At 32.9% G+C, this 24755-nt stretch overlaps 1 protein-coding gene across 2 annotated transcripts in view; it reads right to left on the bottom strand.

Annotated features, from left to right (window-relative positions):
* tbc1d22b (TBC1 domain family, member 22B) overlaps nucleotides 1–24755 on the bottom strand; it is a 125310-nt gene that overhangs the window by 26366 nt on the left and 74189 nt on the right. For both annotated transcript variants that reach the window (XM_056464028.1, XM_056464027.1), the window contains 2 exons: nucleotides 23169–23244; nucleotides 11159–11286 (listed from right to left, as the gene is read on the bottom strand). In XM_056464028.1, the coding sequence (XP_056320003.1) occupies nucleotides 11159–11286; nucleotides 23169–23244 (204 nt within the window). The remainder of the gene's footprint in view (nucleotides 1–11158; nucleotides 11287–23168; nucleotides 23245–24755) is intronic.

A 24755-nucleotide genomic window follows, 5' to 3' on the forward strand; every position in this document is an offset into this window, starting at 1 on the left:
GAATAACGCCAAAAGAATGTATTCATTAACAATTAATCAGGAGCATATTATTCGGCGTTATCAGAAAAGCCCTAAGTGTCATTTTAACAATGGTTAGTTTAATACAAAATGACAATAAAAAGGAGTGTAATTAATGCTAGATGGCAACACGGAATCAAACTGTAGCCTTTGTGCTTTCTTTAGTGTGCAAGCTTCATCGGTCCATGTTATCTTAATGTAAAACGAAAAAAAAGCAGAACGCATTTATTGTGATGTAATGAAAAGTGATGACTGAGCTCATGAATATTAATTGGATCGTGCTGATGCTGCTACACATCCTAAACCGCCCACTCATGCAAGCTCGTTAATATTCACGAGTCTGTTCTCCATGGATATAAGCTTAAGTTCTGCTTTATAGGCACACCTCGCCGATGCGGCATCCAGCTGCTTTAGATCTTACATGACCTTTTAGCGTTCACACAGAACTTTCATCATGCCACAAAAATCTATTCTAAAACGATTCTCCGAAATACATCGATTTAGAGCGAATCTATGGGATCTGATGATATAGAGAGATGTCAAAACTTTACAGTAAACAATTTAACATCTTATACGTGAAAAAACTAAAACCTGGTGCAAGCAAGAACATGTAAGTAGCAAGTAAATTAATTACTAATACCAATACTACTACTACTACTACTACTACTAATAATAATAATAATAATAATATTGATAATATTATGTAAATAACTATATTTAATAATAATAATACTATTAATAAGTTGTTTTATTAATGTACAATGTTCCTGTTGATGAATAAATAAAAAATAATAATAATAATATAAATAATAATAATAATAATAATGATAAGTATTATTATTTGTATTACTAGTATTTATATATTAATTTTCAATTTATTTAATAATAATAATAATAATAATAATAATAAGTTTTTATAAATATATTAATTAATTAATATTATTTTATTTGTATTATTTTCATATAAATAATAATAATAATAATTATTATTATTATTATTAATATTACTACTACTACTACTACTACTACTACTACTACTACTACAACAATAATAACAATAAATTGTTTTATTAATATACAATGTCCCCGTTGACGAATGAAAAATAAAAATAAAAATAGAATATAAATAAATAAATAATAATAATAATAATAACTATTATTATTATTTATATATTAATTTTCGATTGATTTAATAATTTATAATAATAATAATCATCATCATCATTATTATTACTACAACAACAACAGCAATGATAATTATAATAATTATTATTATTTATATTTTATTTTTAATTGATTTAATAATTAATAATACCAATAATAATAACAACAACATCAATTATTATTATTATTTTTATCAATTTATTAATTAATATTATTTTATTTTTATTATTTTAATAATAATAATAATAATAATAATAATAATAATAATGATTATTATTATTATTACTACTACTACTACTACAACAACAACAATTAGTTTTATTTATGTACAATGTCCGTTGACTAATAAACAAAAACATTTTAAAATATATAAATACATAATATTTATATTAATATTAATAATTATTATTATAATAATTCTTTTTTTATTATTTATATATTCATTTTAAATTTATTTAATAATAATAATATTAATAATAATAATAATAATAAATTATTATTATTATTATTTATATATTTTTCCAATTGATGTAATAATATTAATTATTATTATAATAATAATAGGTATTATTATTATTATTATTATTTAATTTATATAATTTTATTTATATTATTTTCATAAAAACAACAACAACAACAACAACAACAACAACAACAACAATAATAATAATAATAATACTTTATCTATTTTTATTTTATCTATTTAGTCAACAGGGACATTGTACATTAATAAAACATTTCCGTAAATGTACCAGCAAAGGCCAATTATATATAATTAATAATATATATAATTAATGAATTGTAACGTAAAATATAATATGATGTTGTATTAAATAAAGGGAATGTACAATATTTATCCATGTAGAGTATAAATCATAGAAACTACATAAATTATGTTGCATAATTATTAATATCAACTTGAAACTGTTTAAATCTCTTTCTAATTCACAACTTTTTGGACAAATAAAAAAGTCCATAATTATCCAAATATCTATTTTTATATTCAGATATTTTTAAATAATATTATTACAATATTTTTTATTATCACATATTTCCTATATATCTTTTTTTGTGTTTGGTTAATGTAATGCAATGTAATGTAAAAGTAAATTCATTCTAATAATATTCATTAAAATTTAACAGAATCACATCAAATCATGCTAATATTCTGTATTCTGACATGCATCACATTATGGAAGTGAAATGCACTGTGAATGTGGTTTCATGTCTAGGATTTCAGCCGTTTCCACGGATTTGTCATTTGTAACATAATATAACATAGCATAGCATAACATTACATAACGTAACAGCTTTAGGTTATGCCATGTCGCACACTACATTGTATCCCACTGAATATTCAGTCATTTGATTTGAAGTTACGTAAAATGCATTGTGAATGTGGTTTCTAAGGATTTGATCTGAGGCAAAGAAAAAACTGTAATAAAAATCTTCTTTTCAAATAAATGCACTGCATTTCTCTCATTATTCCATCATTAAATGTGCATACATCGATGTGTGAAGGAGGCAGGGCAGGTTACAAGTGATAGTTTAAGCGCAGTTTAACCTTGAAAACAGATGCATCATGCCTGCCTGTGTTTCTCTCTGCTTGTTAAACTGGCCTCAATGACACACTTCCTCCTCTTCCTCAGAGAGGTGGGTGAACGGCACCTTTACTGCTTGCCCTGACCCTGGCCTCGATCCTGCTGTGCAAAATGCTCCAGGAAATAAAAAAGAAATAAATAATAAAAGCAGGAATTGAGAAAGAACTGAGCAGAGGGAAAACTGGCCTTGTGAAGCAGCGCTTAAAAGTATACTCGTCATCTTTTTCAAATTTCCGCCACAAAAAACTTTTAGATGTTGCCTTTGGGTTTAAATACAATATCAATTATATTTTTCCTGAAATATGTGCTGCACAATAAATAATAACTTGACTTCTAGTTGATTATTTGGTATCAGAAGTGGCTTAAAGGCAAAGGCCTCTAGATTTAGCTTAATTTACCTAAATAAAATATGCCTTGCCTTGAATTTTAATTATTTAATTAGGACAGTAAGGTCTGACTTTGCCAAGACAAAAGTCCTGTCACATAACAGAAATAATGTACAGTATAGTGTTAGGTCCCATGTGGGACCTGTTTGTTGTGGTTGTGTATTGTGATTTGCAGAGCCTGCATGATAGCAGATTGGGTGGGTCATCTCACCTGAGACCCATTATGTGGTGCCTGTAAAGAATCCAACATTTGACATGAGAGGAGAGCTCGATTAGCCGGACCTCCCTGCCTGGCGTTTTTGATTTATTTTAGTTTGTTTTGGATCATGAGCTCAGTTCAGTACCATGCACATGCTTTTCACTACATACTACCATTTTTACTGACTTTGATTGCTTTTAATACTTTTGTTAATTATGCTTTTTGGTAATAAATCATTTCTCTTTTCAATTTACCTGGCTCGTATTGTCTCTCTAATGTTACGATTTTGAGCCGGTTGTAACAATAGTATGTGAAGTCATGGTGTAGTGGAAATAGAATTAATAATGTGTATAACTCCCATGAGCTTGGAGGACTGAAGCCATACATCTCTTCAATGACTCAAATTACTTTGTTAATAAGTCATCTGGAACATCAAAGAAATCGTTCTTGCAGGACTCCCAGAGTTCATCAGGATTCTCTGGATTCATCTTCAATGCCTCCTCCTCCATCTTACCCCAGACATGCTCAATACTGTTCATATCTGGTTACCTGACTGGCCAATCCTGGAGCACCTTGACATTCTTTGCTTTCAGGAACATTGATGTGGAGGCTGAAGAATCAGGAGTGCTATCCTGCTGAAGAATCCCAACATCCACTCTGCAGATCTCTCGTACGCCCCCATACTGAATGTAACCCCAAACCATGATGATTTTTCCTTCACTAAACTTGACTGATCTCTAAGAGAATCTTGGGTCCATGAGGGTTCCAATAGGTGTTCTGCAGTATTTGTGATGATTGGGATGCAGTTGATGATTCATGGGGAAAAAAAAAAATCTACCTTCTGCCATTTTTCCAAACGTTCCAACTAGAAGTCAAGTTATTATTTGTAACTGTCACAATCAACAACAAGACTTTTGTCAGGTAGTGTAGTTTTCTAATGGCTGTGAGCGTTTTACGTGCTGCTTATGCACCCTGCATGCCTTGTGTTTTTGCCGTTGCACTTTGTGCGCCTGCAGTTGAAAAAAAGTCAACTCTGAGTGGAAAAAGCAAGCTACATCAGTTGCGTCTTGTTCATTCTACAATCAAATGAAAGCAGAGGTTTGGTTTGATTTGGCAGCAGTGTTTGTTTCGTCAAGACGACTACGATGATTTTTAAAATTGGAGAAAAGACTAGTAGTCACTGTTTCGAGTTATCCGGAGCTGTATGACTTCACAAATCGTAAATATCACAATATTATTAATTACTGCAATATCAACATCAGCACTTACGCACAATACGCAGCTGATTCTAGAGATATAAATGGAGGTGCGCACTTCTTTTTTTTTGTCAACAAAAAAGTGTGCCGCGTGTTCTCAGAATGGTTAAGTGTGTTCAGTGTGATCAGCCCCTAAGAATGGCAACATTGGCACCAATATCCGTGCTAAAGTGCACAAATATATATAGCACTGAGGTGTTCACGGTGACCCAAAATCGATTCCCAGCTTGAGATCCTTTGCTGATTCTTCCCCTCTATCTGCTCCCCACACCTTCCTGTCTATAATCTCCACTATCCTGTCCAATAATATGCCTATGATAATAAGATGCCTATGGATGATTAACATTTTTGCGAAAGACCTCAGATGCCATTTACGTATTAAAATGCATGCGTATTGTTACAGTTACGCCGGGTGTCCACACTAATCCAGCATTTCTAACCTTTGGAAAAAAGGGTTTAGAAAAGGCTAAAGATTCTATTTTAGTCTGCAAATGCTGGTTTTCTATTTCAGTATAGGCCAACGTTCTTAATCCTGGTCCTCGCGCCCCACTGCTCTGCATATTTTGCATGTCTCTCTTATAGAACATTCCTGATTCCGATAACCAGGTCGTTAGAAGAACTCCATGCATGAACTATTATGATTGACATGGTCCCTAGACTGTGTGTATTGCTCCTTAGACTCCCTCCTCCTTCACTGAACAAAACGATTCACTGAATTTACTAAATGCTTTTAAGGTAAGTGCTAGCAAACAACTTATATGGGTTGACTTTAAACAAATAAATTAGGTTGAACATTACTAAATTTATTTAGTTTAAATTCAGCCCATATAAATTGTTTGTAACTGCTTACCTTTAAAAAATTTTGTAAATCAACAAATATTTTTTTTCAGTGTTCATTGCATTCTACCTGAGCACAAGAAACTTTTATTTCTAACTTTTAGCTATTTATTTCTAACTTTGATTTAATTTCAATGTCACTGGCTGCATCGTCTTCCTCCTACAGAAGCTTACCCCTGTAAATAAATAAATACATACATACATATCACACATTATAAAGCCATTTGAATGTAACATATGCTCCCTTCAAACTGAAACTGAAAAAAAAAGAGAAATGTGTCAAATGTGCAGAGTAGTGGGGTGCAAGGACCGGGATTGAGAAATGCTGGTATAGACCAGCTTAAACTCCACAAGCTATCCACAATCCCTCTCTGACATGTCCCCTGGACTACGATTTATCCTTGTTTACCCTGTTTTTTCAAGTCCCTTGGCAAACTATGTGTAAGGCCAGTGTGTGAATGGTCACGTATCATGCGTTTTAGGCAGTATAGCGTGGACTGAGATAAATTGTTGATCTGGATGACAAGCATTTCCATTCTATAACGAAAACACACTAACGTAAACGGCACTTTAGATCTACACTAGTCTTTTTTTTTGCGACTTTCTTTGTTCTCTCCACATAAGCCACGATGTTTTTAGGCTTTTAGCAGACCAAAGCTACTGACAGAGCTTACAAGTGGTGATAGATAAAAGTGGTTGCTTAAACTAAATGCTGTACCATAATATTTTTTTTCCACAAGGAAAATGTTCAAGGCATATTGAAAAAAATCCATGGGGAGAAATCTGTCTGCATCAGTTGTAAGTGAAGAAAACTGTTCATTTACTGACAAATCTTATGAATCGTCAGGTCTCTCTGTGAAGAAGCATGAATTTATGAGCTTATTCAAAAAATGTTTTTAATTTGTTTCGTTTTTTTACATCCACTTGTTGTAATCCTTGGTCAAAGATTGACAAACCCAACCATTGATGTAGAAAGTATATTTTCAATTCAATTAAAAACAATTGCCCAATGAGTGCTTTGTCCATATTTGACCCGACATTGGGTTACAACAACCCCACTTTTTTAGAGCATAGGTAATTGCCAAGATTTATACCAGTATAAATATTTTTGGGTATAAATTACAACACAGGTTTTAAATAAAACTAAATAAATAACAAATAAAGAATAATACTGCATAATTATTTATGTTATTAAATAAGGGACTAAACTGAAGGAAAATGAATGAATGAATGAATGAATGAATGAATGAATGAATGAATGAATGAATGAATGAATGAGTAACATAACTTTCAGATTATTTCAATATGTTTATGTATTTCCCAATTTTTTGCTTAACAAAGCTGTTAAATATATAATTACTGAAATATTACATATATTACACAAGCAATGACATGTTTACATGTAGCTGTTTTTCCAGTGTGGATTTCTTTCTATATCCATTTTTGTTTTCTTCTTTCTTGCTTTGCATTTCGACTTGTTGTATGTAAAAATCAATGATATTGAAGATTTACATCACTTCTCTTGTTGCCCCCTGACTAAAAATTACAACTAAAAGTCACATAATATGCCAATGACATCAGTATTGTATTATAAGAGTTGCGTTGTGATAATAGGCAAGGCCAGTAAGAAATATCTTATTTCACGAGACAAAATTTTCATTATATTAAATAATAATAATATTTCCTTATATTTTTATAGCGCTTTTCTGGACACTCCAAGTGCTTTACACATTGGGGGGGAATCTCCTCATCCACCACCAGTGTGCAGCATTCACCTGGATGACGCGATGACAGCCATATTGCGCCAGACCACACACCAGCTGATTGGTGGAGAGGAGACAGAGTGATGAAGCCAATTATGATATGGGGATGGTTAGGAGGCCATGCTTGATGGAGGCCAGTGGGTAAATTTGGCCAGGATGCCAGGGTTAAATCCTTACTCTTTTTCGAAGAACATCCTGGGAGTTTTATCGACCACAGAGAGTCAGGACCGTGGTTTAACATCTCATCCAAAAGACAGCGCTCACTGAGCAGTATAGAGTCCCCTTCACTATACTGGGGCATTAGGACCCACACAGACCACAGGTTGGGCACCCCCTGCTGTTCTCACTAACACCACTTCTGACAGCAATGTTTCGCATGTGGTTGCAGAGTTACAGAGAGCTAGCTGCCAACAAAACCCGATGATTAACAAACCATGGCTGCACATACAGTTGAGGGTACAGTTGCTTATACAATTTTTTTTTTAGTCCTCCTGTGCAATATTTATTCTTTTTCAAATATTTAGCAACAGATTAAGGAAATATTCACATTATTTCCTATAACATTTTTTCTTCTGGAGGATTTTTTCTTTGTTTGATTTTGGCCGGAATAAAAGCAGTCAATTCTTTTAAAACCATTTTTAAATTTTATTAGCCATCTAAAGCAATATTGTTTTGATTCTCTACAGAACAAACCAACATTATATATTGACTTGCATAATTACCCTAACTTGACTAATTATTAAGCCTTAAATTTGCACTTTAAGCTGAGTATTTAGAAAAATATCCAGTAAAATATTATGTACCATCATCATAGCATAGATAAAAGAAATCAGTTATTAGAAATTACTTATTAAAATGTTATTTTTAGAAATGTGTTGAAAAAATGTTCTCCATTAAATAAATAAATAAAAAAAAAATAAATAAATAAATAAATTAATTAATTAATAAAAAAAAAAAAAAAAAAAAATAGGAAAAATCGGAAAAATACTTCAACTTTATATGGTTGAGATCCAAAATGACTATTCAACATTCAAAAATGTTTGGCAACAGTGCTGAAGAGACACAACTGAAATGCATGTGTGCATAATAGTTCACCGCTCACCATTCGCTTTCCTAGATTGCACTTGTCACCTGACAGCTATTCCCCCTTTATCCAGTAAAACCCACCTTGAGAGAACGGCTCCACGTCAAAACGCCATGCATGAGCGGCAGATAGACGCAGGCAGATGTAAAGGACGAAGAAATGAGCAAGGAGATTTATCAAAAGAAAATCTGTGAGAGGACACGCAGACGGGACACGAAAGGAAATCAGCAGAAGGGAACTCTTCAAAAGAATATTAATGAATGACAGGAATATGACGAGCTCGCACCTATTTTTTCTTGTTAAAATGGCAAAAATGGATGAGGAGTATATGGTCTTCAAGGACGGGACACCCATAACCTCTGAAGCGTTTAAAAGAATGATTTGGAGATCAGCTATCATTCATGGAGGACTGCAAACGTACTGTAAACCCTATGACAAGAGGTCAGACAGGGGTGACTGCTTATATAAAAAGACATATTTAGAAGAAATTTAAGAATCAGTCCTTAACAACTCAAGTATACCAAATTTTAACAAAATATCTAAATTCTACTTTAAAAATAGACAATCTCAGTGAATCATTTATCAATTATGTATCAAATTGGTCCTAAAAACTTATACTAAAGTACTTTTATACAAAGAATAAGTACAAATCTTGAAATAAATTAAGTATTAAATATTCAATAATTAATTAATAACAAATTTTTTACCACAGGGATAACTGTGAATGTATAACTTAAAGATTTAAGATTTAAATGTAAGATTTTTTTAATCAAAAGCTATTGCACAACACATACCTGAATGTAACTTTAAATATAAACAAAAACTACAAATTAGAGGCAGCACGGTGGCTTAGTGATTAGTGTTGTCACCTCACAGTATAAAAGCTGCTGATTTGAGTCCTGGCTGAGCCAGTTGGAATTTCTGTGTGGAGTTTGCATGTTCTCCACGTGTTCGCACAGGTTTCCTCCGGGTACTCCGATTTCCCCCAAAAGTCCAAAGACATGCGCAACAGGTGAATTAAATTAACTAAATTGGCCGTAGTGTATGAGTTTGTGTGGGTGATTCTCAGTGCTGGGTTGTGGGTGGAAGGGCATCCGCTGCATAAAACATATGCCGGAATAGTAGGCAGTTTATTCCGCTGTGGCCACCACTGAAACAGAGACTAAGCTGAAGGAAAATGAATAAATGAATGACTACAAATTAGAATTTATAACAAATACTACTAATAATAATATTAAAATACTACTACTCTTAATATTATTGATATTAATTTACTATGATCTATATTCACATAAGGTTTGTAACGAAGTATTACCAAGTAAATATTAAACATGTACAGTAAATGGGCACTAAAGCAATAAACAAAATAAAGTAATTTGTACTTTTGAAATATATAATTTAGCATTAAATAATTCAATATCAATACAAAACAGTATAATATAAAATAAAATAATATAAAATAAGTAATATAAATATGTTAACATAATATAATATAATATAATATAATATAACATAATATAATTTAATATAATAATTTAATATAATAATTTAATAATAATATAGGCAGCCAGCCTATATTATTGGGTATAATAATATGGGTAGCACGATCGCCTCACAGCAAGAAGGTCGCTGGTTCAAGCCTCGGCTGGGTCAGTTGGCATTTCTGTGTGGAGTTTGCATGTTCTCCCTGTGTTGGTGTGGGTTTCCTCCGGGTGCTTCGGTTTCCCCCACAGTCTAAAGAGATGCGCTGTAGGTGAATTGGGTGAGCTAAATTGTGCGTAGTGTATGTGTGTGTGAATGAGAATATATGAGTGTTTTCCAGTTATGGGTTGCAGCTGGAAAGGCATCCGCTGTATAAAACATATGCTGGATAAGTTGTCGGTTCATTCCGCTGGGGCAACCCCAGATTAATAAAGGGATTAAGCTGAAAAGAAAATGAATAAATATAATAGGTGACACGGTGGCTCAGTGGTTAGCACTGTCGCCTCACAGCAAGAAGGTCGCTGGTTAGAGTCCCGACTGGGTCAGTTGGCATTTCTGTGTGGAGTTTGCATATTCTCCATGTGTTCCAAAAGAGATGCGGTATAGGTGAATTAAATAAGCTCAATTGGTCGTAGTGTATAAATGTGTGTGAATAAGTATGTATGGGTGTTTCCCAGTACTGGGTTGCAGCTGAAAGGGCATCCGCTGTGCAAAACATATGATGGATAAGTTGGCGGGTCATTCCACTGTGGCAACCCCAGATTAATAAAGGGACTAAGCCGAAGAAAAATGCATGAATGATTGCATGAATATAATATAATATAAAAGAAAAATAAATACTTTGAAAGAAAAAAATAATCAAATGTATTAAATTATTATTATTATTATTATTATTATTATTATTATTATTATTATTATTATTATTATTATTATTTTATATACGTTAAATAAATAATAATTGGCTGGTAAAGTAATTTTTTTCCTAAAAAAAGGAGAAGGTAAACTCAGATATATATTATATAAATATTTAAAAAAAGGTTTTACACTCTTGCTCCAGTTGTGTTGTGAAATCAGCACATTTTCTAAAAAAATAATTATGAAATGCACTGAAGTAACTGAACTGAAAACCTAATTCTCAGCACAAATACGTACACCCCTACTAGCAGTTCTGCTTCTTGGCTGGTAACCAAAAGGTTGGAGGTCCAAAAGCATCAGTTGATCCAAAAACTACCTCCACTGATGCTCTTGATCAACACACTTCACGTCAAAACTGACCACATAAAAGTCAAAGACCAAAAAAAAATCATAAAGAACTTTCTGACATGTCTCGATTCTAATCTGCTGACTGTTTTTTGGGTTCAGCAGTACCTGGTAGGTGTCCCACAGGCGGATGGTACAGCGCAGCGGCAGCTCCCTCATCAGCAGATTATTCATCCAGCGGAAAGCAAACTGCAGATACTCCACCTCACACTTCTGAAAGTGCACGTGAACGTCCTCTGTGGGTGTACAGAAGAAAACACAGGGGGGGGTTTATGTTCATTTGCAGGAAAATTGTGCAAAGTGCTGCATTGGGATTAGCTTTTGTAACCCATGTATGGAGATCATTGTTTAAAGAAGCACTCTGGCCCTGAGCTAAGATCGCGGCTATTGTTGAATTCTCCCCACACCTGTTTCACCGAATTAACATCATAGACCACTAACGTGTGTGTAATTACATTCGACTGAATGCGGAGGGAGAAGGTAAAAGGAAAAAGGAGGTCTGGTGCTTAGCTCCTCGAGAGAAAGAGAGGGATTTCTCCGATAAGCTCACGTTCGGCCTTTGAGCGGAATAAGAATGGCTTTCCAAAGCGGCTGTATTGACTAGAGTGCTGATAGATATTGATGGAGAAAATGTGACAGGTCTGTGAAGGCGCAGAGAAGTGGAGTCTGAGCGATCAGAAAGGAAATGGAAACCCATCGTCGCCATGAATAAAGCAAAGACGAGATTTTATAAAACAAGGGCTTAATAATGAATGATCTGGGCAACGTTACGTAAGAGTTGCATCATAATGGGTTCAACTAATGGAGTGAGTCGCTGCTGTGGGGTTTGAATATTAGCATAAATTCACTTCTTTTGCAGTCTCACTTCTATGAAACCCAAAAAATAAATAATATAAAAGTTGTTCTGAATGATTCTGACTAAATTAAAGAATATTAGTCATACTTTACAGTAAGGTTTCATTGGTTCAGTTAATGTAAGTTAATGTATTTACTAACATGAACTAGGCATGCCCATAATAACGATTAACCGTTAACCTAAAGGGTGCGTTTTTAACCAATTAATGTTATTAGTTTAATGTTTAAAAAAAAAAAAAAAAAATATATATATATATATATATATATATATATATATATATATATATATATATATATATATATATATATATTTTTTTTTTTTTTTTTTTTTTTTTTTTAAGTTTGGCAGCATAAGGGGCCGATCACAGCAAACATGCTTTTTGCATTGAGAGGGGCATCTTTTGAATGGTTTACTAACAGCCGCAAGCGTTTTGTGGCGCCCTGCATGCCTCTCATTTTTACTGTTGCGCGCTGTGCACTGGCAGTTAAAAAAAGTCAACTCTGAAGGGAAAAAGCATGTTATGTCAGTCATGTCTTTTTCATTCTTTAATCAAATGAAAGCAGGGGGGTTTCCGTTGATTAAATGCATATTTTACGTGGAGCGATCGATTTGAGGTAGCCTGCTATATATAAATAAATATGATTGAACAAACTGCCTATGTCGGTTCTTAAAAAGGATTCAGTCAGTGTTTTGGTTTTGTAATCTAAACTTGTCATTTAAGTGAAAAATATCTAGGGAGGACTATTTATTTGATTCTTTTTATTTAGTTTATTCTGTTTTTCTATGTTGTTGGAAACACTGCAGGTGCTTGAAGATGTGCTGTTGTTCTAAATGCAGTTGTTAAATTAAATCAGTATTTTAAAATGCAATATTTAATGTGTCAGATACAAAATAGACACCTCAGTTAATTTTAAAATTAAATAATAATTTAATATTAATCTGACTAGTTAACCGTTAATATTCGGTTAATGAGCGGCGGATATCGGTTGGCAAAATTAACCGAAGTGAGCATCCTCTCACTTGAGTACATTTTTAGTGCAGTATCGGTACTTTTACTCCACTACTTTTCTTCAACCTGCAGTCACTACTTTATTATTTCCTGTCTATGGGGATTAGAAAAATCAGTCCTGTGATTCCTGTCCAATCATATCTCACATAGAAGGCAAATCGCATCATAATGAACTACCTCAAGACATTAAGCATTATAATTGCAGCCAACTGTTTGGAAGTATTAAAAGTAGTTGAGTCCAAGAAGTTGTCCAAAATCTTTACATGCATTGACCCAGAGACTGTTTAGATGCATATCACTGATGAGAAGATGACTGATGTTTACTGGATGATGACCGAAATGGCCTTAAACACCCAGCAGGCACAAGACGTCAAAATGACATTACATTGACGTTGTATGCCAACGTCGTGGGGACATTGCATTTTGTTTGGAAATGACAATCGGGTTGACATCAGAACTCAACGTCAGGCCAACATCAATGTCCAACGTCCAACCAAAAACCAACCAAATATCAATGTCTAATGATGTTACAACTTGACATTGACATTGTGTGGACGTTACCACTATGATGTCTATCAGATGTTTGTTTTTAGTTGCCATACCAGACGAATAAATGTCAGTATTTGACGTCAAGAAGATGTTGGATTTTGGTCACTTTACAACACAATCTAAAATAAACCAAATTTCAACGTCATTTGGCGTCATTATTGGACATCAAAATAACGACGCTGGCTAGACATTGAATTTTGGTCACCTGACATCACAACCTAAATCTAACCTAATATTAACGTCTTATGATGTTGTGTGCCTGCTGGCCAATAACTAAATGCACTACAGAATGTTACGTTTACACACACACACTAGTTACATGTAAATGCATTAGCTTTTTACAGCGTAATACTACTCACTACTATTGAGTACTTTGAAATGTCTACTTTTTACTCTGAGTAATATATACAACAGATACTTTTACTTTACTTGCACTTCATTTTTAGGCAAGTAATGGTACTTTTACTTGAGTATGATTTTTTTTAGTACTCTTTTAACCACTGACTAAAAATTAACAACTGTATTTTATTTAATTAACTAAAATGAATGAATACTGTAATGAATGTACTGTTCAGGGATTGATCATGTTAGTAAACCCATTAACTACCATTAACTAATAAAACCTTATTGGAAAGTGCCACCAGAAAAATTTAATATAAATATTGCTGTGTGCATCACAGAAATTAAAACTTTTGTCATTTTCTGAAAAAGAATTTTAATATAATAATATTATTATTAATAATAATAATAATAATAATAATAATAATAATAACAACAATAATAATAATAATAATAATAATAATAATAATAATAATAACAATAACAATAACAATAACAATAACAATAACAACAACAATAATAATAATAATAATAATAATAATAATAATAATATTAATAATAATAATAATAATAATGAATAATAATAATAATGCATTTTATTTAAAGGTACCTTTCTTGACACTCAATGTCACCGTTCAAGACAGCAAGGACAGTCAGTTCAAATAAAAACACAATATAAAAGTCAATACAATACAATTTTTTAAAAGTGCAGCTGAGTTAAAGAGAGTGGGCTGTTCACTTCAGATTTAAATTGTAAAAGAGAGTTTAGATTACAGAGATCAGGAGGAAGTGAATTCCAAAGCTGTGGAGCCGAATGCCTGAAGGCTCTGCTACCTATGGTGACAAGGCGAACAGGGGGAACAGTGAGGTGAATGGAAGAAGAAGATCTGAGTGTTCAAGAAAGTGTGGCGATATGAATAAGATTAGTAAAGTATGGAGGAGCAACTTTGTGGATGGCTTTAAGAGTGAGAAGGAGTATTTTATAATTAATTCTGAAATAGATAGGAAGCCAATGAAGCTGTTTTAGAATATGTGTGGTGTGACAGATAGAGGGGGTGTTTGTGATAATACAGGTTGCAGCTTTTTGTACCAGTTGTAATTTATGAAGGTTATTATTAGCGAGGCCAAACAGAAGAGAATTACAGTAGTTTAAATGGCATGTGACTAAACTATGAACAAGAATGGCAGTTGAATGATGTGTAAGGGAAGGATGTAAACAATATTTCGAAAGTTATTATTCATTCAATCTACTGGTGTCGAATGGATTACTTTTATGAAAGATGCACTTTAAAACTCTATTCACTGTCATTAAAATGCTGGGATATTTTCAGGGATATTATTTAACATAACTACTCTGTGTTTGTCTGAAATAAAAAAAGCAGAAGTAGCTAGAAGGCCGAAAGAGAAAAGCATATTATGCTATAATATTAATTTCACGGTCAACTATTCTTTTAACGTTGCTTTATTGCCAGTAAATAATTATTATATTTAATTATTTATTTTTCCTCTGGAATAAGTCTTATTTCTTTTAGTTTGACTGTAAGTTAAATTAAAAATAAAAAAAATAAATAGGGCAGCACAGTGGCGCAGTGGGTAGCATGATCGCCTCACAGCAAGAAGGTCGCTGGTTCAAAAACATTCACTATAGGTGAATTGGGTAAGCTAAATTGTCCGTAGTGTATGCGTGTGAATGAGTGTGTATATTTCCCAGTGATGGGTTGCTCCTGGAAGGGCATCTGCTGTGTAAACCATATGTTTGATAAGTTAGCAGTTCATTCCGCTGTGGCGACCACAGATTATTAAAGGGACTAAGCCGAAAAGAAAATGAATGGATGAATGAATAAATAAATAAAAACAAACAAAATAAATAAAAATGTTCATAAAAAAAGTTTTTAAAACTGTTTAGGTCAATTTTATTCAAAATATTCCTCTAATTCCATTGAGCTTTTTTTTTTTTTGATTGGCTACAAAACAAAATTGCTCTTGGCCAATTACTTGCCTAATTAACCTAACTAGATTATCTAACCTAATTACCCTAGTTTAATTAGCCCTTAATCAGCCCTTAGCTGAATTCTGAAGTTCTAGTATTCTAGTATCTTGCAAAACAGCTAGTAAAATATTATGTAGTAAGCATGGCAAAGACAAACAAAGTTATTATTTTTTTTTAAATTAGCTATTAAGTAGTTAGTAAGCTATTAGTAATTAGTTATTAAAACGAATTGGGGAAAACAGCAACAAACTTGGGAAATGACACAGCACTTTATAAAATATCTGAAAATATTTAATTTTAAGCTAGAGATTTTGCCTTCAACTATATATTTATAAGGTAAAACTATTTTCTGATATTATTATTTTGTTCTGGAGAACGTCATCACTGTTTTATTTAGGCTATAATAAAAGTGGTTATTATTTCAAAGAAAATTATAAAGGTCAATATTATTAGCCCCCTCAAGCAATTCTATGTTTACAACTGTTCTACAATAACTTGCCTAGCAAACCGAATTAACCTAGGTGAGCCTTTAAAATTACACTTTTAGTTGAATGCTAGTATTTAAAAAAAACTAGTAAAATATGTACTGTCATCATGGCAATGATAAAAGAAATCAGTTATTAGAAATGAGCTATTAACCATTGTATGTTTAAAAATGCGTTGAAAAAATCTTCTGTTTAACAGAAATGGGGGAAATAATATGTAAGAATTTAAATTTAACAGGAGGGCCATTAATCTGACTTCAACTGTATATAAATAACATACGCACACAGTGCCTTTGACAAGGGCCAACTTATGTCAAGACAACTGGGTCAAAGGATCTCTGAAATGGAAACGGTCAGCGGTGGTGAGAGTTCACCAACAGTGCTCTGAGAGGAACCAACAGCAAACTGACAAAAGCGTGTTGAGCATCCAAGATTCACTGATGCATGAAGGCAATGAAGGCTATCCTGTTTAGTCCAAGCGAACAGAAAGTCTACTGTGGCACAAGTCCCACATCAGTGTTATGATGGTTAAAAGAGAAATGTGTCACAACACACAGTGCACTGAACTCTGCTGCATTACTGTGTACGAGACTGCACAGTCAAAGAGCCATCATAGTGCTTATGATGACCCCGTTCACGATCAAAAGCATCTACAATAGACACATAACCCTGGGAACTGGACCTTGGAGCAGTAAAGGTTGTCTGGTTCAATGAGTCTCGTGGATGGCTGTATGTACATCCATTGTTTACTTTGAGAATTAATGACAGCTGGGGCCTGTTGCATAAAGCCAGCTTGCCCAGGTAAGTGTATATATCAGGCATGTGATCAGTCTGTGTTTACATATATATACATACATACACTGTATACGTGTGTGTGTGTATATATATATATATATATATATATATATATATATATATATATATATATATATATATATATATACACATATACACATACATAATATATAATGTTTGTATGCATGTATAAATATAGGTATATATAAAAATGTATGTATGTATGTATGTATGTATGTATATATATGTATCCCTAGGGAATATGCAGTGCCATTGCTGCGATCAAAGACCTTTGAAGAGATGATCCCAAGGTATCCATAATCCTGGACCAGGCTGTATCCCGAACTGATGCTGTGGTCATCATGGAGGATTGGAAAGCATAAGACTGATTCCTGAAAGACCACCGTGACAGCAATTCCCCGCACTGATCCTGTGGGCCAGAATGACCTCCCGCCAGTGCCCTAAACAGCCCTGCAGCTTCTCCACAATGGACGTTCAGCTTCTCCAGCCTCCAGGGCCTAGACTGCAGCTCCACAAGGAAGCTTGGCCAGAAGAATAAGTCGTGCCCAACAGAGACTAGTTTCTCTCTAGGTTTTCTTCCCCTTCACCATTGATGAAGTTTTGTTTCCTCGCCACTGTCACCACTGAATTGCATGGATCGGGACTTGTGGAGTTGCGCTGAGGTGGATTTGCTCTACAGTGCTAGAACTTTCAGCAGTGAAATTTAAACCACACTGAACTAAACTAAACTGAACTTCAACTCTGAAATCTGGACTTTACTAGAACTATGTTAAGCTGCTTTGACACAATCTACATTGTAACAAGCGCTATATAAATAAACATGAATTGAATAGAATTGGATAAATTTGCCAGACTAAACAAAAACATAAGCATCGTTTTAGACTAAGTTCACCCCTCACCCCTACGTTTAAAGCTGTACATATCACACATTTTCAGGAACGCGGGAAATCCAAATCTGTACCCAACTGAGCATTTGCAGGATGTGCTAGACCAGCAAGTTTGATCCAAACCTCACAAGAACTTGCCGCTAATGTCTCTGTGCCAGATCCCACAGGGCATCTTCAGAGGTTTTATAGAGTCCATGCTTCAGCGGTCAGTGCTGCTTCGCCAGAACATAGAGGACCTACAGCTTATTAGGCATGCAGTCCAAGCATTCTGGCATATTGGTGTAAATCTACACGGTCATATAATTGTGATATATAACCAAGAAACCCAAGAAGTCTAGACCTTTTCATTATAAAAGTGAAAATGTGCATCTAAAAATGGGTCACTATTTTAAGGTACAATTTTGTCTATTAACAAACTAAGATTTTAGCTCAATAAACGGTAACACTTGGTCTAAGTCAAATTTCACACTATTAACGCTTTCTATTAACTTTTACCTAGGATATTAACTGTTTATTAGAAATTATAAAGAATGAGCTTATTCTACATGCTTAATCCTGCTCAAGACCAAACTCAATCCTGCTCAAGACCCAAGACCCTGCTCAAGACCCAACTTTACAACCCAACAATAGTTATTAATTTTAGTAGTTGGGTTTAGGTATTGAGTATCGGATTAGAGATGTAGAATAAGGTCATACTTCGGTCATACTAATAATGGGAACTGTTACTTAAAACAAATGTTACTTAAAGTAAAGTGTTACATAAAGCAATATAATAAGTAGGTAAAAAAAGTTTTTTTTAAAGGTTTTAATTTGCAGTAAAAAAGACAGTCAGGGTATTGGGAGTGACTTTATTGCATCAGATATGTCACTATGTTACTTAAAACAATTGTTAATAAAAGCATTAAACAAATGTAATACTTTAAAAAATACTGGTCCATTAGTTAATGTTTGTTCGTTTTAGTAAATCCATTAAGCAAATATTAACTACTGGATCATTATTTTAAATTGTGACATTTTTTGGTGCTTTAAGTAACAGTTTAAGTAACAATTTCCATCATTAACCATTGGCTCATTATTATTAAGATATTGGCTAATAACTGTTAACAAGCATGTATTGGTGTATAAAATTGTAATTGATAGACCAAAGTAATGGCATCTTTTTGAACAATTTAAAATAATGGTGTATTAATGTTAGTTAATGGATTTACTAAAATGAACAAACATTAACCAATGGACCAATATTCTTAGTGTTAAAAAAAAAAAGTTTTAGATGGCATTATTTTGGTCTATCAGTTACAATATTAAACACCAACATTTCATTTCCATAAACAACTTCATGCTTTATTAAAATAAGTAATGGCTGTCAAGCATTTTCAATAACAGCCTCGAGGATTACTAAATATACTCAATAACATGATTAATTATACGTTGCGTAACATGTTAGCCAGTGAAGGCGAACTGTTAACATCGATTCAGAACCAGTGTCATTATTCACACATGACTACTTATTAGCATCTAAGATTATGTCAGTTTTCCTCATTCCGACATAGAAAAAAAAACACCTGTTTGCATCCACACGTGTGTGATTGCTGCGTCTCTAACTCACTGAAAGTGTGATTTAGTTCCCTGTCGCTCAATCCACTCTATTTGTCTCTCACCAGATACCTGTTGCACTTGAGTTTTGACAAAGGTAAGCTTGCGTTTAGTCTGAGCAAATTCGGAGTTTTTGAGCTTAAGAATGTGGCATGATTTTAATAAATATTGACCAATAAGCTGAGTAAAGTGACATATATCTGATACAATAAAGTCAATCCCCAGACCCCGACTGTCATTTTTGTTCCAAATTAAAACATTTTACATTAAAACATTTTTTAACAAAATCATAATTTGTTCCTAATTATTATTAATATTATATTAAATAATTACATTTATTATATATTTCTTCAATCATTTAACATTATTTAAATAATATTATATTGCTTAATTTATATTTAATATGAAAAAAATTCACTTCGTTATGTATTCAACTAGTTTTTAATTGCCAATTAATATTAATAATAGCTTTAAATTTAAAAATGTACACATAAATTTGCTATACAAGTAACAATTGTTTTAAGTAACAATTTCCAGTAACCACTGGCTTATTACCTGCTTATCATTAAGCTATTGCCTGTTTATTTGTACTTATGAAGAAAAATCTTATTCTACATACTTATTTATGGAGCCAGATCAGTCTCAAAAATGTACAAAATCCAATACGTAAGTTCAAAACACAATCGAAAATACACAAATCCAAAACGTAAATTCATAACACAATTTGAAAATGCACAAATCCAGTGCGTAAATTCAACATGATTCGAAAACACACAAATCCAGTTCGTAAATTTGAAACACGATTCGAAAATACACAAAATACACAAATCCAGTTCGTAAATTCAAAACCTGATTCAAAAATACAAAAATCCAATTTATAAATTCAAAACATGATTCAAAAGTACACTAATGTAATTTGTAAATTTAAAACACGATTCGAAAATACACAAATCCAATTTGTAAATTAAAAACACGATTAAAAATACACAAATTCAGTTCGTAAATTTGAAACATGATTCGAAAATACACAAATTCATATTGTAAATCCAAAACATGAATCGAAAATACACAAATCCAGTTCGTAAATTCAAAACACGATTCAAAAATACAAAAATCCAATTTATAAATTCAAAACACGATTCAAAAGTCTAATTTGTAAATTTAAAAGACGATTTGAAAATACACAAATCCAATTTGTAAATTTGAAACACGATTCGAAAATACAAAACTCCAATTTATAAATTCAAAACATGATTCAAAAGTACACTAATCTAATTTGTAAATTTAAAACACGATTCGAAAATACACAAATCCAATTTGTAAGTTCAAAACATGATTTGAAAATACACAAATCCAAATCGGAAATTCAAAACACGATAAAAAAAAAAACACAAATCTAATTCCGAAATTCAAAACACAATTTTAAAATAGACAAATCCAATGTGTGAATTAAACATAAATATTTTTAATTGTGAATTCTCAAATTGTGTTTTTAAATTTAGAAATTGGATTTCGTAAATGTGAATTGTGTTATGGATGCATGAATTTTATTATGCAAATGTATTATATTTGAGACTGATCTCCATACTTAATTCTACTCGTATATCTCGATTCAGAACCAGTGTCATTTTTAACACATACTTAATAGCAGCATCTAAGATCATGTCAGTTTTCCTCATTTCGACATAGAAAAAAGACACCTGTTTACATCCACACGTGCTTGATTGCTGCCTCTCTGACCCTTTGAAAGTGCGATTTGTTTCCCCTTCGCTCAGTCCACTCCATTCATCTCTCCTCTCAACCCACTTCCATTTGCCTTCACAGCCTAATCGCAGGGGCTTATGGGGAATTGATTTCTCTTCTGTGCTCCCCGGTGAGACTGTGGGGTCTGCTATCGCTCACGGTGCTCGTGGAAGCTGATGGATGGGAAAGAGGCGCTCGGCGGCTCTCACCGAGTGTGTTTCAGTGTGGGCTGTTCAGCTTATCACACCAAACACTCTGAACGGGGAGGAGGCGTCCAGATGGTATAAACACTCTCACAAAGAGAGGAAAAAAAAAACAGAGATGGACTAGTGGCATAACGGAAATGTGTGATTCCAAGAAACAGAAATGTCCAACACCTTGAGAAAACAACTCTTTTTTTTTTTTTTTTTTTTTTCAAGGCGTTGAACAAGATCACACCTTGGCAGAAAAAACAACTCCTTGCAGTTTTGCACCGGTATTTATGGTTCCAAACAACTCGTTCACGTCAATCGAGAGGGCGAAGGTCAAAAGAGATGGGATCATATTTAAGGGACTCCAGTACTCACTGTGATGACATGTTATTTGTGCTGAAGCTTTTGAGGGCGTAAAAAAATGGACTCGAATTAAAGAGCAGAACAAATGGCACATGCTAAGGCCCAAAGTAGCTTTCATAAATGTGTTTGATCTATTCTTAGTACGGGTGGGCGATATGCAAAAAATATATAACAATTTTTTTCAGGAAAAGCATGATTCACAATTTTTATCACGATTCTTTGTGATGCTGGTTTTACTATTCTGCAAGTTGTCTGGGTAGTACAGCCAAACTCATTGCCTTATTTTAAAAACAAAGCCTTAAAAGGTGACAAAATAAAAATAAAGTAGGCTAAAATGGGCAAAGATAAAAATTCTTCGCTAGATTTTTTAGGTGACAAAGATAAAAATTCACATTACGAAGACATTTTGCAGGTACAATTAGGTGCTTTTGTGAGTAGCATCAAAAAAATTAAAGAAACAAATAATTTGTATGCACATATACACTCACCGGCCACTTTATTAGGTACACCTGTCCAACTGCTTGTTAACACAAATTTCTAATCAGCCAATCACATGGCAGCAACTTAATGCATTTAGGCATGTAGATATGATCAAGACGATCTGCTGCAGTTCTGTGGGTGCAAATGCTTTGTTGATGCCAGAGGTCAGAGGAGAATGGCCAGACTGGTTCCAGCTGATAGAAAGGCAACAGTAACTCAAATAACCACTTGTTACAACCGAGGTGTGCAGAAGAGCATCTCTGAACGCACAACACATCCAACCTTAAGGCGGATGGGCTACAGCAGCAAAAAGACCAACTGTATTGTCATGTTCAACAAAATAGAAATACTTAAGCCATCTTGTGAAACTGTATTCATATCGCAACAAATAATCGCAAATAATAAAAATAAATAAATAAATAAAAATTGCAATGTTAGATTTTTATAATATTGCGCAACCCTAATAGAAATCATAAATCTTTTTGTGATTTTGTTTTAAATACCTTCCCTAAAATAACTACAACTATCAACTGTTCCATGACAGAATGTTCCATAAAACAATGATTTAATCCAAACGTATTTACTTATTCTGACGTACAATTCTTTTTAACGTATGACCAAAACAGGAATACATTTGAAATGTTTTTTTTTTTTTTTTTATGAAATTAAGTGACTAACATGTATAAATATTACTGTATCCTTTATTTAAAATGTAGTTTTTCAGTTCTAAGGTAAACTAAACTAAACACATAAAGCTGCCTTCAATTGTGAGCAGAGTGAACTGCATTGGTAGACGTGTTTGCGAGGATGATCTTACCATCTATTCTGCTGACGAGCTCTTCCAGCGCCTTCACTTTGATCTGAATGCCAGGCTGGGCAAACGTGTAGTTGTCCTGACAGAGAAAACAAAGGCGGTATTTAGACAAACAAAGGCAGTGTGTCGACTCATTAAAGCTCTTTCACATTTCATGGGCCACTTTGACTGATGATGAAAAGCATTGTGGGTACTGCTACAGAACAGCATTTGTGTACTTGCATTGTAATTGTCAAAAATAAACAAATAAAAGTTTATGATCAATATAAAATAATTACAAATAAATATATATATATATATATATATATATATATATATATACAGAATAAAATAAAGACTTTTCTAAAAATAAAATAAAAAAAATCTAAATTTTCTTTTAATCAATAGCATTTTAGAAAATATGTAGGACGTTAACACTTTAACAATTTTTTTATATTTTAACATGATTTTTCTGATGTTGTTGTTGAGATTTTAACAGCACTTTATATTGACTATTTGAGTTATTCATGTATTAAATATTATAGAGTAGGCTTTATTTGGTTAAGAGGTAAACACTTTCTTTGTTCTCTCTCAGTGTTTAGTTTATATTAAATGACAGTGACCAATGGTTCTTGATAAATGGTCCAATGGTCAAATAAATAATGGAGAACCAAATTTGTGCATATTTTCACAGCAAAAGCAGCATATATTGCTGTAAATGAAAGAAAATTTCCAGCCAAATCAGTAATTTTAGGTTTTTATAACCAGAATTTTCCCACACAATCCAAGAGGGACACAGAGAGTAATTTAACAGGCAGAGCCTGGTGACTGCATTTGATTGCCAGTTGACAAGTGAAAAATAGGCTAACCTTAACAATGAACCCTTTTCACATTTCCAGGTTTCTCAGTAGCGGAAGGCGTCATGACTGTGTAAACTTTGAGGGCAGTGAATCGGAGAGTACAACAAATAATATTTTTACAATCCTATTTGCTGGAAAAAAAAAAAGACAAACTCCGCGATGGTGTTATCAAGACTTTCAAAAAAGGAGAAAAATTGTGTGAGACTGATGATGGCAGCCAGAAGAAGAAAACACCTCACATTATCGGTAATTTGTTTTTAGAAATGTGAAGCAATAATGATATAATACATAAATACATATAAATGCTCATATGTTTAAAAAATTCTAAATATTAAAAACTTTCAAGGATTTATGATTATAATGACTGTTTAACCTGTCATAACAGTCTTGAGAAAAGGGTCCATAGACAAAACACTTGAAAAAATAACAGGAAAAAAAATTTAATGACAAGCAGAAAATCCCTGATATTACATGACTTGGACAGAAAATACTGAGTTTTATTGTCTGGAATACACCTTAAATTCTATGATATCCCAGAAATTCCATGACCCATAGGAACCCTGCGTACAGCACTAGCAACAAAGGAACATTTGTGTAAAATGCATGACAAAAGGTCAGAATAAGAGTTTGTTTAAAATAGAATAAAACTAAATAAAATTTGCAATAAAATAAAATCTATAAAAAAAAAAATTCTAAGAAATTGAATAATCCTCACGTATACCGAGAGTATAAAGAAAACAAATGATTTGTT

This window comes from Danio aesculapii, chromosome 8 (genome assembly GCF_903798145.1).
Source record: "Danio aesculapii chromosome 8, fDanAes4.1, whole genome shotgun sequence".
NCBI lineage: Eukaryota > Metazoa > Chordata > Actinopteri > Cypriniformes > Danionidae > Danio > Danio aesculapii.